The sequence below is a fragment of the Gossypium hirsutum genome, chromosome D12, assembly GCF_007990345.1.
Source record: "Gossypium hirsutum isolate 1008001.06 chromosome D12, Gossypium_hirsutum_v2.1, whole genome shotgun sequence".
Lineage (NCBI taxonomy): Eukaryota > Viridiplantae > Streptophyta > Magnoliopsida > Malvales > Malvaceae > Gossypium > Gossypium hirsutum.
The window spans coordinates 60500874-60522095 of record NC_053448.1 but is presented as its reverse complement, the minus strand read 5'-3'; the positions used below and the strand labels follow the sequence as shown (position 1 = coordinate 60522095).

Genomic DNA, 21222 nt, shown 5'->3' with positions numbered 1-21222 from the left:
AAAGGACAAGCCAGCCAGTTCCAAGACAAGAAAACAATGATACTATATAAATGGTTCAGTCACAGGTTTCAACTTTCAGGTACTTGTATCAAATCTTTATTGTTTAGAACTTGTATTTTCTTTTATTTAAAAAAAAAAACATTTTTGTTTCACCATATCACCATGGGCCACAGACAAGTCATTATCTACGGTATCTAGTCGTTGAAAATGTGTAGCACTTATTTTGCTCAACAAATTGATACATATCCTTTTAAAAGAATTAGATCTAAATCTCTATATGCATTCGCGGAGTCCGAAAAGTTTGTTGAGAGATAAAAATTAAATGGTATATATTTATAATAGTAAAAATGTAATTTTATTATTTTAGTAATATATATCTTTATAATTTTTAAAGAGTTCAATCAAAATTTTATTATTTTAAAAGGACAAAATGTAATTTTATTATTAATTTAAAATTTTATAAATTATAAAATTTTTAAATTAAAAATTTATCATTTTAAGAAGAGCTATAACCTCTAGGTCTCTACTAAGCTAAGCCACTGTCTATATATTTATTTATTGTAGTATCAATATAAATTTAAATGCTTGAAAAAACCTCTTCGTTTCAATGATTTGATTAATCATTTAAGTCAATATATTATTAATGTGTTATTTCAAGCGTCAATAATTAGGAATTAACTTAACAAAATTTAATATAAACCTATCAATTTTTTTTTTACATATAAATGAAGTTTAATTATTAAAACAACTTATCTTGAAAATTATTTATCAATTTAAAATGTTTTCAGCAATATCATAGCGAATGACTAAAATCATTATTCACGGTGATGATTTGGGATTTTAATGTGACAATGATTTTTTTGTTATATTAACTTACTAGAAAAAATATTAGGAAATAGCCATCCTCCATGATGATTTTACTTTTATTTTTAAACTTTTACTATTTATTTTATATTATTTCAATAAATAATTTAAAACATATATTATTTTGATAAATGCTTAAATAAAACCCAAATTTTACTAGCATTTTTTCTATACAAAAAAGTTGCATTATGTTTAAGGAAAGGGTTAAAGTGTTCCAAAGTGCCCTAAAATGAAAAAAATATCACATTGGTTCTTCATATTTTATAAAATTATAAATGATTAAATTGAGCTTTGACCTCTTAAAAATGATTAATTTTTAATTTATTTTTTTAAAATTTATAATGATATAAACTAATACAATGATGAAATTACATTTTAACTCTAAAACTATATATAACTTAATTCCAACCTCAGAAATAATTCTTAACTTCGCCTTTACTTGAACTCGCGTATAAGTTTCCACTAAACCAATATCATGATGGTATAAAAATACATAATTTTAAAAGCATCGAATTTTTTAAATAATACTAGTTAAAAAAAGAGGATTTCAATGTCCTCACCCCTTTTGTTCCTTAAACAACGTCATGCATGAACAAAATTCCCCTTTCATTAAGAAATATTTGTTTTTTTTTGTTAAGAAATGGTTAATTAGCCAAGATTTTTGCTAAAAGTATTGGAATTTAGAATATTTGTAGGCAAAGTCATTGAGTTGGGATCGTTGCTTTGGTGCACATGGTTGCCATAGGTGGCATGGGTTGTGCACATTTATGGGGAGGGGGGGCGGTGGTTGTTAAATCATAAATCTTTTCCAAAAGTTGGTGCACCATCCCACATATATACATGCATTGCATGACTTTGAAAATCAAAATAGGTTTTTTTTAAAATATTTTTATTAAAAAAAAAATAAAATTGTATATATTTCTTATTTATTATATATGTACACTTGTGTTCTCGAAAAAAAAAAGTCCAAGCAGAAATTATGTTTCTCAAGTTTTTATAAAAAATTTTGCATAAAAAAACCAACTGATAGGTTACTTGCTTCTTAAGCAAGAAATTTATTTGAAAACCACCTATGTGATCCATGCATGCACCATTTGGGGTTGTGGTTAAATTTGTTATTAACTTTTCTTAAGTTAAAATATGTTTTAATTTTGTCGAATGAGTATTAGTTTGATTGGCATAAACATTATTATCAATATATGAGGACATAAGTTCAAGTGCGTTAAAACGGATTGGAGATGAAGTGAAAGGATTGCCTATGTATATTTTTTTATTAATAAACTTTAAATAAGTAATTATATATTTTTAATATTAATCAAAGTTAAGTAAAATAATTATTGCAACCATATTTAATTTATACGAAAGCATGGAAAAACATTGGGCTGTGGAAGTTTCATCTTATAATATTATTAAGGAATATATTATTAAGCAGGGAGTTGGCTAAATATAATTTCTCAATAATTTCGATGCTGTTTCCATAAGAATATAATTTTCTTTTTTCCTTTCCACGTACGAATATTTTTTTTTTCTTTGGGCTGCTGGAAAGTTCCTCTTACAATAATTATAGACATTAAAAAAGCTCTTAGGTTAAAGGTGAATAATATATATTTGTATATTATAGATATTTGATATTCCCTTCTTAATATATGCATGTATTAATTATTATAAATTTTCTTACCTCAATAATTAAAATATAGATATTTCACGATTAGGTTATAATAATTCATATTCATGATTCTAAAAAAAATTCCATTCATTATTTGTAATTTCGTATATTCCCTTTAAGTTAAGATTAGAGTTCTCCATGGTCAAGCCATGTGGTTCGGTTTGAAGGTTTGTTCAAAAAATGAGAGAGTTTAGGTAGAAATATTACTAGAAAAATGAATTTTGATAAAAAAAATAAGGTCAGATTAAAAAATGGGCCAGGTATCGGGTAAGGTTTTTTGGCCCGGAATCAGTCCGGCTTGAATTTGCAATAAAAGAAACTTTGTTGTTTTGATGTTGTTTTCTCACTGTTTTGTTACCATTTCATTATTATGTTGTTGCTATATTAAATATTGTATAACACTTTATTTTATTGTTAATTTTGCTATTATTTTAGAGGTATTTGTTTGTTAAGTTGCACTTGTGTTATTTAAGTATAAATATTTTTTAAAAAATTTTATTTTTAATTTTTTGAGAAATATTTATTTTAATATTTTTAGTATATTTTATATATTATATATTTAAAAATATTTTTTTAAATAATACTGACAGACTGAGCCGAACTTGAATTTTAATATTTTTATTCAACCCAAACTTAAATAAAATTTATGTTTATTTTTTAAGTCAGGCTCAAACCTAACGATCGAATCTAAAGTTATGTTAGTGCTTAACCTAAATCAGGGCTGACCATGAATAATTCTAGTTTAGATGAATTAACAAATCCTAATAATATTTTTTAGTAATATATTTTAAATGATTTGTTTAAGTTTAAAATAATATTTTATATATTGTCATGGTAATTGTTGATATGTTACAGTATTTATTTTTTAAAGGGATAAAATAACATTTAATCAATAAAAATTGATAAATTTTCTTTATTTGATTCTTGATTTTTTTGGAGGTCCACTTAATCTTGACGCTTAACAACTTTTTTTTGTTTTCAATTTAGCTTATGAACTTAATTTCTATTAAAATAGTGATGGTATGGCATTTTTAGATTGTGCCATGTTATCACTTATAAATTTAAATTTTTTTTATAAAATCTAAAAAGACAAAATTAAGAGATCATAATTTTTTTCTTGATTTTTAAAAAAAATTTCAAATGATGATGTGATACTTTAATATTGTGTCACGTCATTATGCCTTAATAGAACTCAAGTTTAATGATCAAAGTGAGAAAACCTGTCAAACTTTAAAATTAAATAGATAAAAAATTAAGGACTAAAATAAAAATATTACCAATTTCAATTACTAAATGTTATTTTGTCCAGAAATTATAATTTACAGTGTTGATATGTATGTTTAAATAGAGTCCATCCAAGATCAATATTGAGAGAAGCGCTTGGTATAAAATGAAGAAATAAATTACTGCAACTAACTAACAGAGCCATTTAGGGCAGAAAAAACTTAAAATTCAAACTGAAAAAAGGAAAAAGAAAATGAAGAAGGGCAGGTAAGGATGAGTGATTTGTGATAGTGATATAGAAATTTAGATAAATGTGATGATGGGGCTCATCACCCAGTGTATAGTACTACGGATGCATATTCATAAATCTTGGAAAACTAAAATCTATGGCACCAAATACCATAGAAAGAAATTAAAGAAGAAAAAGCTGTCCATTTGAATGTTATGTCATGGCTTCAGACAGTTCCCACCAAACAAGTTGCTGGTGGTGGGGTAGGCCGCTGAATCCACTTCTCTCTCTGCATGGATGGTGGGGTTTTTTTTTTAATTTAAGTTTAGGGTATGCGACTATTGATCATGAGGGGATTTTTTACCTTTCCCTTTGTTCAATGATTTATGGAGTGAAAGCGCTTGGTTAATCCCTATAAAAGAAATGATGGTAATTATACCATTTAATTAATAGAGAAATCTTTGAAGTATCGTTTATCAGGTAATCGATTGATCTCTCAATAATTGAAGGTATTGTCCCCTAGAGAGTTTATGTCGTTCTATTTTTATGATTGTATGCAACTCCATTCAATTGAATCTATTGAAAATTGAAAACAAATAAACTAAGATTTTATTGCATAAAACTAGAAATAAAAAAATAGAATCCATCCTAGGGTTCATCTCCCCTAAGTATTAAGAGAATTAGTCCATAATTGCAAGAATGAACACCAAAAATACAATATAACCATTAAAATAAAAGAAATTCATGATAACTCCCTCAAAAATCAGCTTGGACTCTCGAATATTGATGGCAAATTGCTTGGAAATCGGCTTCAATGGTGTTCTTTGGGTAACTTTTTGCTATCCTATTACGGCTACTTTCCTCCTATTGTATTCCCATTTTTATACCTTCTCCAAGTGCAAACAAAAAAAAACCCTAAAAATCGTCACTTCTAGTTGTGAACGCACACGGTTTGTGAAATCCACACACCTGTTTGAGTCACACGGCCGTGTGGTTTGCACGTGTAAATCTCTATTGCACTTGTTTAGCTTCTGGACTGCTCCAATGTTCTAATTTTCACCCGTTTTTCACTCTATTGCTCTCAAGTGCTTTATTAAGTATCAAAACATGAATATAAAGGATTAGGAGTATGTAATTAACAAGTAGCACCACATAACCACCCAAAAATGCACTAAGAATGGGGCTAAAATATGTTAATTTTGACTCTTATCTTGTAGATTAAGTGGTACCAACTTCCTCAACAAGTGACCTATATACCATAGATTAGGGGGTCGAACCCCACCAATGATGAGATGCTCACGTATGGTTAAAATGCTCTCAACTCTATGAACCAGGCCTTTAGGATAGCCATACGACACACTAGCTCTCGACAAAGTACGAGGGATGACACCCCTAAGGGACAATCCATTCGGTTGTTGGGAGATTGGTCAATTGCCTGACGAACGACACTTCTAAAACTTCTAACAAAAAGACGACCCCCTCAACAATGTATTGCATACACAAGCAACTATTTTAATCCAATATGAAAATAAATAGATATATTTATTTCTTTCAATATGTATAATTGAATTAAAATCAAATTTTAATATGTACATTTAAATCACAACCAAATCTTAATATACGTACTTGCATCAAACTAAAGTTTATCTTTATTTTTTATATTTATCTCTGAAATAAAAAAAATGCTACAAAATTTGTTCTTAAAAAACAAAATCTTCTTGTGATATATATAATTTCATATTTAAGCTCTTCTTTTCCTTCGATTCCTAGTTGTAATGCAACAACATTATATTTTGTACTTTACAAAAAATAGTACGAATTTCGAATATATGCTCGCCTTTGTCTAGATCTTACAACACCGAAAGAAAAACTAAGGTTTTTTTGGACAAAATAGAGTAATTGAATGAAAGTCTAATTATTAAGATAGTAATTATTTTTTATTATAATTATAAAGGTTAACAAAATGTAATTAATTCTTAAATCTTTATGTCATGTTTAGTAATACAAGTTATAATTACACATTTATAAAATTTATATTTTTTAAAATATTAATTACTATAAAAAAATAGTATGATAAAAATAATTTCTAACCAAGTAAAAATTAAAATCAAATCATCATATATGTTATGTTAGTCTAAAAAAGTAGTCGATAATACGTTTACTAATAAGAATAGCAAGAAAAGTAAACATCATATGCAATTTTATCTATTTTTTCTATTGCATATTGGTTAGGTTATTCCCTTTTTAATATTTAACATATACTTCTTATCATTGTATGTCGATCATTAACTAAGTTCATCATCATCTGAATTTGAATCCACATCATTAAAATTATTATTATCTCATTCTCTCATGTACTCTACGAAGTATGAGTTGTCTTGAATTCCCCTTGTGATTGAAGTTATGAAATATACATCATGTTAATAAGATCCAACCTTGATTTTTATGATATACTAAGGTGACATTGTTAATATGATAATTTTTTTTTAAAAACAACAATTGTCTTATCAACCACATTTCGAAGCCTCATATGTTTGAAATTAAAGAGTTCGCGAGTTGTCTATGGTGCTTGTGTCTGGCACCATTTGAGAGAATGGTATCATACCCTACAATATAGTGCAAAAAAATTTTCTATTTATATAATTAACATCAACCTTATAATATTTAAGTTCATAGTCCAAATAGTTTGTAACTTTAATTATAAAAACTTATATAAACTTAATTCGGAGAAAAACTTATGCTAGGTCAAATTCATTTTTTATAAAAATAATATAAAATTCATAACATATAATCTTTAAAAAAAATTATAAATTTTCAAAACTTTCATATAGATAGTATAAAATTTCTACAACTTTAGAAAATTGTTTTTTATAAATAAGTTATGGAACAAAATTATAATATTTTTTATGAATATAATATATAGTATGGATACATAAATAAGTTATGTTCATACTTGATCGCAGCTTTTTATAAATAAATAGATAATAACTCTTTTATAATATGTTGACTATAATGTTAATTTTTTTAAGATTTAAATAATATAATTTTAAAAATATATAAAATATTTTTATAATATTTTTTGGATTTAGAATATAAGAAATCTTTTTCTATGATATATGTATTTATGTTTATAATATAATTTTTATAACTTATAAAAAATTATGTATAAAAAATTTAAATTTCAATATAATTAATTACGTTATTACTCAAAATTACACCCAATAATTACAAGCAATTAAAACAATAAAACATACCTAAGACGTTACCTAGAAGCAGGTAAAAATTTCCCGGTTCACAGCATATTAAAACAATGAAACAGTGAAGGAGGGACCACCGCCTTTTATTGTGGGGTTTCATCCGATGGCAGCTTAACAACGGTGATGAAAATCGGACCACCTCTCTTGTGGCTGTTCATCTGATTCTAATCTGACGACAGACACCTCTCCACTCACACTCCTAATGCTTATTTTGTGCTTTCGCTGTACAATTTATTACAAAAGGCTTACATTTTGGACCACCCTACTAGAATAAACACAAACCCTTTTTTTCCTTGTGTTTTTGAAATCTGAACCAATAGGGTGGTCCATAAGTGGTTTAATCAAAACTCATAATGTTTTGAAATCTGTGTTGGTTGAGAGGGAGATACACAGTACTGTCATCATTTGAAACTTTCTCGAAATGTATAGAAATTTCATATTTGACGAGATTTAAAGATTAATATTGTGCGTAATGAAAATACTTCCACATCTACCATTAATACCCAAGTTTCATTGAAATCAACATATTATGAGATAATACACTTATCAATTATGGCCCATTTCTACATGAACTCTTCAACTTTCCCTTTAAGCCCACGACAGTCACAGAGGGCACATAAAATGGGCTTTGAACTTGGACTAGTGAGGGTATTTGAATTTGGACTTCTCTCGCGGTCTCGTTTTAATTTATCGAATTTTAATTTGTTTAAATTCAGGCAAGCCTTTATACTAGAAGTTGAATAATATTTTGTTCCTTTTGCTCAAAGATGAAAGAGTAATTTGATCTTTCTATTAAAAATTTCATCCATTTCTACTGTTAAAAAATAATCTCTGTATTTCAACATGAGGATCAATTTTCTCTTCAATCTAATGTACAGAGACTAACTCTTTTTTAAGGGGACAAAATGTACTCTGACATTTAGTATACATTTAACAAGTCGATGATCCAAACTCAAACTGATTCAACCCTAAAATAATAATAACTCTAAAATTTCAAACTTATAAAAATCAAAACTTGAAAGTAATTTAAACCTAAAATTTATTTGAGAAAACCCAGATGGATAGTATCTAAATTTATTCAAATCTAAAACAATCTAACCCACCCAATTTACAATGCTAATCTCATCACACTATCTGGGCTCGGACTGGATTAAAGCTTCAATGCAAGTGAATGTGAAATCCACCGGTTCCTGGGAAAACAAATCTGCTGTAAGTTTAATATATGCAATTTATTGAAGATATGAGTTTAATTGGATAATAATTTAATAATTGGATTTGAATAAATATTAATATATATATAGAATAAACTAAATCTAAGATCACCGAACTGTTAATAAATTTATGTTTTAGTTTCTTAATTTTAAAAAGTTATAAAATGGTTACTAAATTTTTTTAAAAATTTCATTTAAGTCACTAAACTATTTAAAAGTTATCAGGTGTTAAGTTTTCTTTTCTTAAAAAAGGTTTCGTTAGCGAACTTCAATTGACGATTTGATGACCGGTACGGTGGATTAGTACACATTGACTAGTAAAAGAATATACATTAGATCCAAGCCGATTCGATTGTCAGTGTAGGAAATCAAAAAAGAAAGTTGTTTGGATTTTGATTCACATATTTGTGACGTTAAAAGTTGTTTGAACTTTAGAAGATAATTGGAAAAACTTTTGGTTGGTGTAGGCGGTGCGAAGAGAGAAAGCGATACAACAACGATTTTCACAGCCCAATTACTTAAATGAAAACTTTCGAGTAGTTCAGACCATTTTATAACTTTTTAAAATTAAGTGACTAAAACGTAAACTTACTAATAGTTTAGTGACACCGAATATAATTTATCCATATTTAAAAACATATAAATATTGTAATAACTTTTTGAAAGTTTTTTTTTTTTGGAAAGAATAATTCATTAATAGATGATTGAATTGAATTAATGTCGATTTCAATGAGGTAAGTCGGTCCTATAACTTTTGCTGGGTTCAATGTCAATGATTTTTTTATCTATAAAATTTGGAACAAACCGATCATCACTTGTACCTAAACTTGTCCTTTTCCTCTTTCACAATTTAAAAGAAGACCTTCAAAAATCAGGTATATATTCGAAGTTTCCATATTTTTAGACTTTAAGACTGTAGCCATTGTTATTTCTTATGATAATGAAATAACAACACAAAGACGAAATAGTCCCTGTTTCAAATGCCCCCTTTCTTTCATTTTATAGTAGCCATATAGTCTTTTTCGTCCTTTTATTTATATAGTTTTTTCTTTTGGCTTTTAAGATCAGCAGGGGATTGCCAAAGGCTAATCACCTTTTTATTTCTCAGTTCTTAATCCATGGAGGCCACTCAATGGGAACAGGTAAAGTGAAGGGTCTTCTTTAATTTTTGTTGTTTTTCATATGAATTCATCATTATATATATGGCTTTGGGTCTTGAGTTCTTTTCTTTTTCCCCTTTTCTCATGGATAACTAGCTTTAAAGTTTCACCTTTTTTTAGCCTTGAGATGATTCTTGTTTGAGTTCAGTTCAGTCCCACTAATAGTTGAAATGATAAAAGTTACTATTATTATGATGATGATGATGATGATGATGATGATGATGAAGTACTCATGTATTTCCAGGGAATTGGGGTAACTAAGCCCATGGCCATAGGAGAATACTCAAGATCTTCAGCTAGGGTTCAAAAAGGTGAAGCTAATTTGAACTGTCCAAGGTGCAATTCAACAAACACCAAGTTTTGTTATTATAACAACTACAGCCTTTCTCAGCCAAGATACTTCTGTAAGACTTGTAGAAGGTATTGGACCCATGGTGGTTCCTTAAGGAATGTTCCCGTTGGTGGTGGTTCAAGGAAGAACAAGACATCATCATCAAAGAAGCTTGATGATGATCATTTGACTCATCAAAACCCTAAGATCCATGAAGGTGATCATCATCAAGTCATTAACCTAGCATATCCACCAGTAGTACCAGCTCAGGCTTACAATAGCTCGCAAAGGTTGCCCTTTATGCCGGAGATTGGTGGTGCCAACACCGGAATATACTCAAGTGGGTTCCCAGTTCTAGACCCCGGTCTAAAATTTTCTAGTGATGGATTTGGAACTGGTTATGATGAGAATCATCAAGGGGTAGAAGAAAATGGTGAAAGGCTTTTGTTTCCTGTAAAGGAGGAATCGAAGCAGGTTCCAATGAACACTATGAACGAATTGGATGAGGACAAAGAACAGGGAGAATCTACTGGACATTGTTGAAATGAAAACAGCCTACGTTAATATTAACATGGTTAAAGAGGAAGAAGTAGGGTTTTCTTTTTCTTACAAGATCAGTGACACTAATGACAACCTAGTTTGATGTTTGAGTTAGGGCCCGGACTTGTATTCAGATAATCTCTCAATAATAACTCTCAAATTTGAACCACTTTTGCTGCATTTTGATTTTTGGTTATTCGATCATATGTGTTTTATGAACAGATTAGTATTTGGTTGAATTTTTTTGGGCGGTTGCATTGTTAGTCCATATTTTTTCATTTAAAAACATTTAATAACACTTGAGTGTTTTAAAACGGATTAATTTTTTATGTATACGTTAGAAACGAGGAAAAATTATAGGTAATTTTAAATATTATGTCAAAAAAATAAATATGATTATAATATATATTATTATTAATTTTGATTCTCATATTTCATTATATAAATATTTTATTTGAAATTGGACCTTTGCAAAAACATTCTGCTTGGAAACTGTGCTGAATAAATAATAATAATAATAATAATAATAATATAATCTCCACCCAAGCAATATCTTTCAAAGATTGTTCTAAAGATTCTATCATTCCTATATATTATAGAATAATATTGTGTACACTGAGAATATTTGTAGACCTTAGGTATTAAAAGATAAAATTATATTTATGATATTTTATCTTTTATATGTATTTTATTCTTTAAAATTTCGAATAGATTGATGTCATGTATGAATTAAATTTCAATTTAATTATGAATTTATCAAATTTTATTATTTATATAAAATAATAAATATTTTTATGAGAATATTTTTATTTTTTATATAACATCTATGAAAATAAAAAAAAAATTTAAACCAAAAATATCTTTATATTCACTATTTTTTAACATTACCAATTTAATCAAAACAATATTTAATTTTATATTATAAACTTATTACATAACTTTTCTCTCATGGTGTGTAATACAGTGTGTTTCTTTTCTTTTTTTAATTCATTGGGGTCGATTGGCTTTGTTTCAATGTCATGTAATTGGGAAAGAGATGGGCAACATTTTCAACCATCCCCGATATTTTTCTTTAGTTAATGGGTTTAATAATTGCGGTTTGAAATAGAATTGAAATTTAAAATTAAAAAAAAAAGTATAAAAATTAAAAATAATTAAATTTACAACTTATATATAATACGTGATTAATAAAAAAATTAATAAAAACGGATTTAATTGCTACCATTTAAAGTGATACTAAAATTTAAGAATATAAAAAATATAGAAATTAAAATTATTAAAGCATAATTTAGGGCATGGCGTCCCTGTAACCAAACTGACCCAGAAATTATCCTTTCTAAGATGAATTCTGGCAATTTACCAAAAAATCCTTTTTTTTTTTTAAATTTACTGAAATGGGCCCTTTATGTAATTATTTATCGGAATGGTCTGTTTTCCGCGAAATCGCGTCCACGTTAGCGCGATGTCAGGGTACGCGCCAGGAAATCGCGTCCACATCAGCGCGATTTGCTGACATGGACACAAATCGCGCCCCCTAGGACGCGATTTGCTGACGTGGCATGAACAGTTTATGTTTTTTAGCTTGGAAAACTTTGAAATGCCATAACTTTTCGCTCGATTGTCCGATTGAGACGATTTTTTTTTGATTTCGAATAAATTTTCGAGATCTACGCGCTGACAAACCGAGCGAAAAGTTATGGCCTTTCAAAGTTTTCCAAGCTAAAAAACATAAACTGTTCATGTCACGTCAGCAAATCGCGTCCTAGGGGGCGCGATTTGTGTCCATGTCAGCAAATCGCGCTAACGTGAACGCGATTTCCTGGCGCGTACCCTGACATCGCGCTGACGTAGACGCGATTTCGCGAAAAACGGACCATTCCGGTAAAGAATTACATAAAGGGCCCATTTCAAATAAATTTAAAAAAGAGAGAGCTTTTTTTAGTAATTTACCCGATGAATTCACACCTGACAGTGACAGCGTTATTATTGGGGGCACCTTGTCATTTGTTACTATTACTGCACATGTTAGCAATTTCCCTTGTTTTCCGTTTCTGGTACTTGAGCTGGCTACTGGCCTGCCGCCCACACCCAAAATAATACTATGATTTCTCAAGTGTTGGAACCCATCGCCATCCCACCACCACTGAACCAAAACCTTCCCAAACCTCACTCTCACATGCCCAACACCCTTTCCTTGTTTGATAAACCAGTAAGTTCAAGCACCTATGCTTCAATTCTCGAATCTTGCAATAACCCCAGACTTGGGAAACAGGTCCATGCTCATACTTTTAAAACTGGGTTTTCCGGGCAGGAGTTTGTGGACACCAAGTTGCTCCAAATGTATGGAAGGTTTGGTTGTTTGGGTGATGCGGATTTGTTGTTCGATAAAATGACGAAGAGAAACTTGTATTCTTGGACAGCTGTGATTAGCTTGTATGTTGACAACGGGCTTTTTGAAGAAGCTTTTTGTCTGTTCGATAAACTACAGTTCGACGATATTTTATTGGACTTTTTCGTGTTTCCCGTTGTGTTACAAATTTGTAGTGGCCTTGGTAACGTGGAATTAGGAAGACAATTGCATGGGATTTTGATTAAATATCGGTTTGTTTCTAATATTTATGTAGGTAATGCTTTGATTGATATGTATGGTAAATGTGGAAGCTTGGACGATGCTAAGAAGGTGTTGGAGACAATGCCTGAAAAAGATCGTGTGTCATGGAATGCTATTGTTACCGCTTGTGCTATCAATGGAAAGGTGTTCGAAGCATTGGGTTTTTTCGAAACAATGTCTTTGTGCGAAAATTCTAGACCAAATCTTGTTTCTTGGAGTGCAATCATTGGGGGTTTCTCGCAAAATGGATATGATGAAGAAGCCATTGAGATGTTGTTTAGAATGGTCAGAGAAGGCATTGAACCAAACGCACAAACTCTAGCAAGTGTTCTTCCAGCTTTTGCTAGATTACAGAAGCTGAACCTTGGCAAAGAATTTCATGGATATATCACGAGGCATAGGTTAATGTCTAACCCCATTGTTGTCAATGGGTTAATTGATGTGTATAGGAAGTGTGGTGATATGATGAGTGCTTTCCAATTGTTTTCGAAGTTCTCACTGAAAAATGTGGTCTCTTGTAATACAATGATTGTTGGGTATTGTGAAAATGGTAATGTCTCCAAGGCCAAGGAGCTATTCGATCAGATGAGGACAATGGCTATCAAGAAAGATATAATTTCGTGGAACTCGATGATATCTGGATATGTAAATAATTCCCTGTTTGATGAAGCTTTGAACTTATTTAAACATGTTCTTACAGAAGATGGGATCGAACCCAATTCTTTCACTCTAGGGAGTGTTCTTACTGCTTGTACGGATACGTCTTCTTTGAGACTCGGGAAAGAGATACACTCTCAAGCCATTATTAGAGGCCTGCAATATAATACCTTTGTTGGGGGAGCTTTGGTAGAAATGTACTGTAAATGTCAAGACATAATGGCTGCACAAATTGCTTTCAATGAAGTGAGCGAGCGTGATACATCAACGTGGAATGCTCTGATATCTGGCTATTCCCGCTGCAATCAGATCGAAGACCTTCAGCATCTGCTTACAAAAATGAAAGAAGATGGTTTCGAGCCCAATGTTTATACGTGGAACGGTATCATTGCAGGTCATGTGGAAAATGACCACCATGATAAAGCCATGCAATTGTTCTCTGAAATGCAGATTTCAAATATAAAGCCTGACATTTACACTATTGGAATAGTTTTACCTGCTTGTTCAAGGTCAGCCACCATCGAGCGGGGAAAGCAGGTTCATGCACATTCAGTTCGATGTGGTTATGATGCTGACGTCTACATAGGGGCAGCACTTGTGGATATGTATGCCAAATGTGGGAGTATACATCATGCAGTACTAGCATATAATAGAATCTTAGACCCAAATTTGGTGTCCCACAATGCTATGCTAACAGCATATGCCATGCATGGACACGGGGAGGATGGAATTGCTCTGTTTAGAAGAATGATAACAAATGGCTGTAGGCCTGATCATGTCACTTTCCTTTCAGCTCTTTCATGTGTTCACGTTGGGTCAGTCGAGATGGGCCGGGAATTATTCAATCTGATGCAGCACTATGATGTCAAACCCACTATAAAACACTATACATGCATGATTGATCTGCTTAGTCGAGCTGGTCAGCTTAATGAAGCTTATGAACTAATCAAGAGCGTTCCGGTGGAAGTTGATTCAGTGATGTGGGGTGCCTTGCTTAGCGGCTGTGTTATTCATGACAACATCGAGTTGGGAGAAGTCGCAGCCGAGAGACTTGTAGCGTTGGAAACGAATAATACCGCGAACTATGTACTTTTGGCAAACTTATATGCTTATGCTGGAAAATGGTCTGATCTAGCAAGAACAAGACAAAAAATTAAAGACATTGGGATGTATAAGATCCCAGGATGTAGTTGGATAGAAGACAGGGATGATGTTCACGTATTTCTTGCATACGATAAGTCTCATAAGAGAACAGAGGAAATCTATGCTACATTGGATAAACTAACCCTCCACATGAAAACAATGGCATTGTAAATTAATGGAACTTTTTTGCACTGGCTTAAATACTCATTTAGCCCCTGGATTTGTCACTTTTCTCTAAGTTGGTACTTATAGTTTTTTTTTTTGTCTCAAATTGGTACCGAATTTTCATTCGGTCAAGACTTTTGATACTTTTTTGTAACGGTGTTAAGCTAAGTACATGTTTTTTTAATTAGTGACATGTGGTAATGCTGATGTCATAATTTGATATTTCAAATTATTTTTAAAAAAAGTTATAAAAATATATACAAATTTAAATATATAAAAATACATAAAAGTTTTCCATTGCCACCAATGCGCATCTTTCTCGCTTGTCGTCTTTCTTCAATGTGATGCCTAAAGAGAGATTGAGTCGAGTTGTTGATTGTAAATGTGAATTCAACGGTGGGGATGAGAGAAGAGAAGAAGAAGATGGTTGTGGCAGTAATGATGATGATGTTGATGATGGTGAGAAAGAGGAGGTTGAAAGGGCGCTTCATTTGGACAGTACGATTCCATCTACTTCCGGCAATTATCTGCGATGGGTTTCATCTAGGGCGTATGATATGCTAAGGCATTTGCAGCAAAGTTTTGATAGCAGCAGTTATGGTGGTAAACAAACTTTAGCCTGTTATCGTTTAGTGGATTGCCTCTAATTGTAGCTTTCTTCCCAATTTTCAGGATGTTTCTTTGTGAATTTAACTTTAGCCAAGAATAGGAATTTATCTATTTATCTATTTTTTATCAGATTGATGTTAATACAAATTTTTTTAGGATGAATGAGAAACATAAGAAACTTTGAACCACTAACAAAGAGCGTAAAATAAAATAAATAGACAGCAAACAGGTTTTTTAGGGTTAGGGATAGAGGGACTTGAACCCTCACGATTTTTAAAGTCGACAGATTTTTCTCTTACTATAAATTTTATTGTTGTCGGTATTAATATTGACATGTAGAATGGGACTGTATCTTTATTCTTGTCCGATTAATCAGTTTTTCAAAAGATTTATCAAACTATGGAGTGAATGATTTGATTAATGACTATTCTATTCGATTCTTTCTTCAACTTGGAATCGATTCACAACAATTCTTTTTATTTTTCATATTTTCATATAAATATAAATTGATTTTGCATATAATAGAAATAAAAAAATACGGGTTCGGTTCGTCTTTTTTGAGATAGTTTTTCATTAGTATACCTACAAAAAATAGGTATATCTTGCATCCTTTCTAGAGTTTTGAAATTTGATTTAAGAATTCCTTTACCAACAGTCAATCCCATTTGTTAGAATAACTTCCATTGAGTCTCTCCACCTATCCTTTTCTTTTTTTATTATTCTCGCTTGTTGAACCTTTATTCATGTTTATTTTCGTAAAATAATAAAATAATAGGATTTGGCTTAGGATTTGAAAGTTATCACTTAGGGTGGGTTTGGATGGGCGATTGGGTGCGGTGCGGTGTGTTTAACTTACTTTTTGTCTCACGTTACAGTATCGCTACAGTATCTAATCTCACCGCCACCGCTGTTTTTACACTAACCGCAGGTAAATGCACCGCCCATCCAAACCCACCCTTAGTAGGTTTCCATACCAAGGCTCAATCTAATTAAGTCCATAGCGTCTACCAATTTTACCATATCCCCTTTTGTGTCTTAAGATTAAGATCTCATTAAGATGTCCCTCATTTCCCCCCCTTTCCCCCTTCTTTCATTTGTTTGTTTTTTTTAGTTTATTTATTTACTTTCTTTTTATGCAAAACCGTTGAATTTAGTAGATATAGATACAGATTCTTATATCAAAGGGTCTTTACTTATTTTCTTGTTTATTTATCGTCTTTCGTCTCTATCGGAGACCCATATTAATTTTTATTTGGTTCAATTAGAAAATATTTTATCATTTCTATATTCGCAATTCAATATAGATGGGTATTCCATAACATATATATGTCCCTCTTAATCTCAGTTTTCTCAGGCAATTTAGTGAAATACTCGAAGGGTCGACTCTTTTTTTCGTCTTAGTTTCTGTCTTTATGAATGAAAACAAAAGAAAGGAGTCTCTCATTATGATCTGGATTTCATTTCTATGGTTGCATCTTTTTTTCCTTAATTTCATTTTTATTCTTATCCTTTTATTAGACTATCCTATATAACCATAATAAGAATAAGATAACTAAAAAAATAAAAATGAAAATTGAATTTATTCATTATTAAAAATGAAAATGAAAATAATTATTTTTTTATAATATAATAGCTAGAACTAATTATTTCTATTTAATAATTAGAACTAATTATTCCATTCATTTCTATTCCGAATTCAAAGATAATTCAAATTTTTGAGTCTAAAAAGAGTTTCATTCTAATTATCTAGACTTATAACGTATCATTTCATCTACGGCCTCCCTAACTAGAAAGAATAAGGGGATCAAAAAAAATTTAAACGAGTAAAGTAAGGCCTTGAATAACAACGGCTAAAGTGAAAAGCCTACCGCCCCTACCTGTTCTCTACCCGGACCTAATCCAAGCACTAAATCGATCAAGTCATTTCTATTCCAAATTCAAAGATAATTCAAATTTTTGAGTCTAAAAAGAGTTTCATTCTAATTATCTAGACTTATAACGTATCATTTCATCTACGGCCTCCCTAACTAGAAAGAATGAGGGGATCAAAAAAGATTTAAACGAGTAAAGTAAGGCCTTGAATAACAACGGCTAAAGCGAAAAGCCTACCGCCCCTACCTGTTCTCTACCCGGACCTAATCCAAGCACTAAATCGATCAAGTTAGTTGGTTTCCGAGCGGGTTCCACTTTCATAATAAATAAGGCATAAAAGAAAGGTCTTTTCTTGAAAGGTATATTCAAAAAAACTTAGCTTACCAAGAGTTCCGGAACTAGAGAGATAAGAGATAGGATTTGTTCTCCATACGAGGGAAAGTACTTTTCGTCTGTTTGAATAAATAATAAAAATAACTATGGATTTTTGCACAATCCATTTTTATGTTATTTATGTTATGACTAAGTCTGTAATACCCCTAACTCGAATCCGTCGCCGGAATAGGGTTACAAAGCTTACCGGAGTTTACAAATTAAATACGGTCATTTCTCAACTTTTCAAAATTTTTTTCTTAGAAGTAGGGGACACATGCCCGTGCCTCTGCTCGTGTGAATGGAAATAGGTCATTATTAAACTAAATACCTATACATGTCACTATATCCAAAATCCAATCATTCGAACATACCAATATAACCAATGGATAGTGTGCTATATCTTCGACAAGTTTCCAACCCAATCGAGTTTTCGATAATCTGTAGTGATAGAAGGTAGCGCGCGGACCAAGATCGAGTTGCCAAGTCACGAGAAAACTCCTACGAGGCTCTAACGAACAGATCTGAAAACAAAGCAGAGAATAAGATTAAAACTAATCAGATCTAAAGATAAAAATCCCCAAAACAATAAAGAACAGCCAAGAATCAAAACACTTATGAATGAGGTGTTTTCGGAATGCAAGAACACGAATTCGAACTCCAAGATTGATTTCCAATCAACTGAATCTGTCAAGAACACCAAAACAGCAAACAAAATTAAAACGATCAAATTTTAATAGAATTTAGGGTTTGGTGCGACAAGAAGAAAAGAAAGAAATTGATGGACTAAAACGGTTCTTGAAACCCAAGGAGATGTCGATTTGCCCAAATTGAAACAGCAACTCAATTCCCCCAAAATTCCAGCAACCGAATTCAATCAGATTTGACAAGAAGAATTCGGCAAGATTAATTGGGAAAAGATGGATTTAATTGAATTTGGCTGCCAAGAAAGAGTGCCGATCAGTCTTCTTGAATATTAAAGAGGCTAGAAATTCAACAAGAAGATTAAATAAGTTAGATAAAAGAATCGGCACAAGCAGAATCTAAGAAAAGAAATTGAACAGCAAGAAACTAAATTAAAGTCCTAAGAAGCCTTGAAATCCCGAAAGACTTCACAACTCCCTTCAAACGGCTCTAATCTCCCCTCCAAAGAATATCAATGGCAAGAAGAAGGTTGAAGATGGCTCCCACAATCAAAAGATTGTTAAAACAGCTTCTAAAGAAAACTCAAGAGAGAATTCTTGGAGAAAAACCTCAAAGAAAATTCTGCACTTAACAAATCTGAAATTTCAATAAAATTCTAAGTAGTGAATACAAGGGTGGCCGGCCATGCCTTTAAATAGGCCTTAGACTAATCCTAATCTTATTAGAAAACTTAAAAATTAAACCTAATTAATAAAAATAATAGGTAAATTCGGCCATGCACTTAAATGGATTGTTTTGGGCCGAATTTTAACATGTAACCTTCCTAAAGCCTAAAATTTAAATTAACAATTAAAATGTTTACAAATTGGGCCCTTTGACCATTTGGCCTGATTTTCACCTAAATATGGGTGGGTTTCTTGCTTGGGCTTGGAAAATTCTTATTGGGCCTTACCTTCAAGAACTTGGGCTTGTATTCCATTTTCTACCGAAATTGGTTCGTTGATGCTCGTAACGGAGATCCAATGCGCTTTGGCTGCAAGATTTGGTTTCTTGGACCAAGATTTCCAAGATTTGAAATCTTGATTTTCTTGCTTCTTGAAATCGCTCCAAACAGCAAGATTGGGCCAAGATACGGTTTCTTGATTTTCTTGAAAACAAGAAAGTGAATCTTGATTTTCTCTTTCTTTCGTGTACGCATCTTAAGGCCTTTGTGACTCGTATCATGTAGGATAAATAAAAACAAATACGCAAGCAATGAATTCTGAGTAGGATTTTAAATAACTCTAATACTTCATAATTTTTTTTGTCAAATACAATATAATTAACAAACACACTTCCTTCAGATCGATATCAATAATAACCTATAATTCTTTCAATTCAAACACATAAGTCTCTTACCATTTCTTACTGAATCAAAGAACGGCTTACGAATATGAGTATATCATTCTTTTTGTACCATAGTCCAACTATGGTCTTATCCGACAATTCATCCTTTGCCACAGAACGATTGTATTCAATCCCGCGTTCAATCTAAATTGAGTATTAAATTCGATAATATATTTTCAATAACAATTCAATTTGGCTTTCATTAGTCAATAACATATACTATCACATTGAGTCATTATTTATCTAATGAATATTTAGTTCATGTTTTCATTTCATATTTTCATATTCAATTCACATTTTCAAATTATATTCCACAATCATGTTTCTTTCAATAGCTCAACTGTTTTATTTCATTCGATTTAACTTTTCATTTAATTACCCCTATTAACAGTCTCGGGCTTTGGCGGATACGTGGATTCTAACCAAACACACCAGTATGGCACATTGTACCTTAACGGTACACAGTACCTAAACAGTAATCAGTAAAGGTAGCAGTAACAGTAACCGTAATAATATTCAACACACAAAGTGCCGAATCTGTAACAATACGGTAACAGTATTTGACACACAAAGTGTCGAATCGGTAACAGTAATAGTAATATTATTCGACACACAATGTGCCGAATCGGTAAGAGTAACAGTAACAGTAGTCGGCACATAAGTGCCTAATCAGTAAGACGGCAAAACCCGTACTCTCTCAAATCCTATGGCATGCCAACTATATCTGACTAGCCCGACTAGTTAATAGGGCATTTAATTCACTGTTCAGTACAATTTCCATCTTAGTTTAGTATCAATTATAATTCCTTATTTCAATCAGTTTCACAGTATCGCAGTAATTCATTACTGCAGTAATCTCACAGTTCAATGCAGTACACATAACAATATTTAGTAACTTCACAATTCAATTCAGTACTCAAAACAATATTCAGTATTCCATAATTCAGTTCAGTATCAGTCTCAATTTCAATATCCAATCATAAATTTTCATTTTACTAAACACTTACCTTAAAATACTTACCACGCATAATTAGTAAATGAAACACATAATAATGATAAAGTTTGAATTGTAGTGATACAAACACATATTTCTTATTCAATTCAGTTCTCTAAATTCAGTTCAATACTAACACATATACATATATATTATTCATCACCAAATAACATTCACTTTAATCAAAATTGTATAGAATATAGTTCATACGAACTTACCAGGTTAATTTGCAGAAATACCAAGATACAGGGGCATTTTAGAAATTTTTTATTTCCCTCAATTTTCT

The 21222-nt window shown here is 31.1% G+C and overlaps 2 protein-coding genes across 2 annotated transcripts; both read left to right on the top strand.

Moving 5' to 3' along the window:
• Positions 1–9384: 9384 nt before the first annotated feature.
• Positions 9385–10651, top strand: LOC107947225 (dof zinc finger protein DOF3.7). The gene is made up of 2 exons (XM_016881801.2): positions 9385–9593; positions 9856–10651. The coding sequence occupies exons 1-2, from the start codon at positions 9570–9572 to the stop codon at positions 10483–10485; spliced, it is 654 nt and encodes a 217-aa protein (XP_016737290.1). The 5' UTR covers positions 9385–9569; the 3' UTR covers positions 10486–10651.
• A 1847-nt stretch (positions 10652–12498) lies between these two features.
• On the top strand, positions 12499–15096 carry LOC107947224 (pentatricopeptide repeat-containing protein At2g13600). Its single transcript, XM_016881800.2, has one exon. It carries the CDS (start codon positions 12584–12586, stop codon positions 15062–15064), a length of 2481 nt encoding a protein of 826 aa, XP_016737289.2. The 5' UTR covers positions 12499–12583; the 3' UTR covers positions 15065–15096.
• Positions 15097–21222: the final 6126 nt, after the last annotated feature.

Bases quoted from the DNA above. Each gene is read 5' to 3' on its own strand.
- LOC107947225 (XM_016881801.2), top strand. From the start codon at position 9,570: ATGGAGGCCACTCAATGGGAACAG. The intron at 9,594-9,855 runs GTAAAGTGAAGG...ATGTATTTCCAG, and splicing joins AGGCCACTCAATGGGAACAG to GGAATTGGGGTAACTAAGCC.
- LOC107947224 (XM_016881800.2), top strand. From the start codon at position 12,584: ATGATTTCTCAAGTGTTGGAACCCATCGCCATCCCACCACCACTGAAC.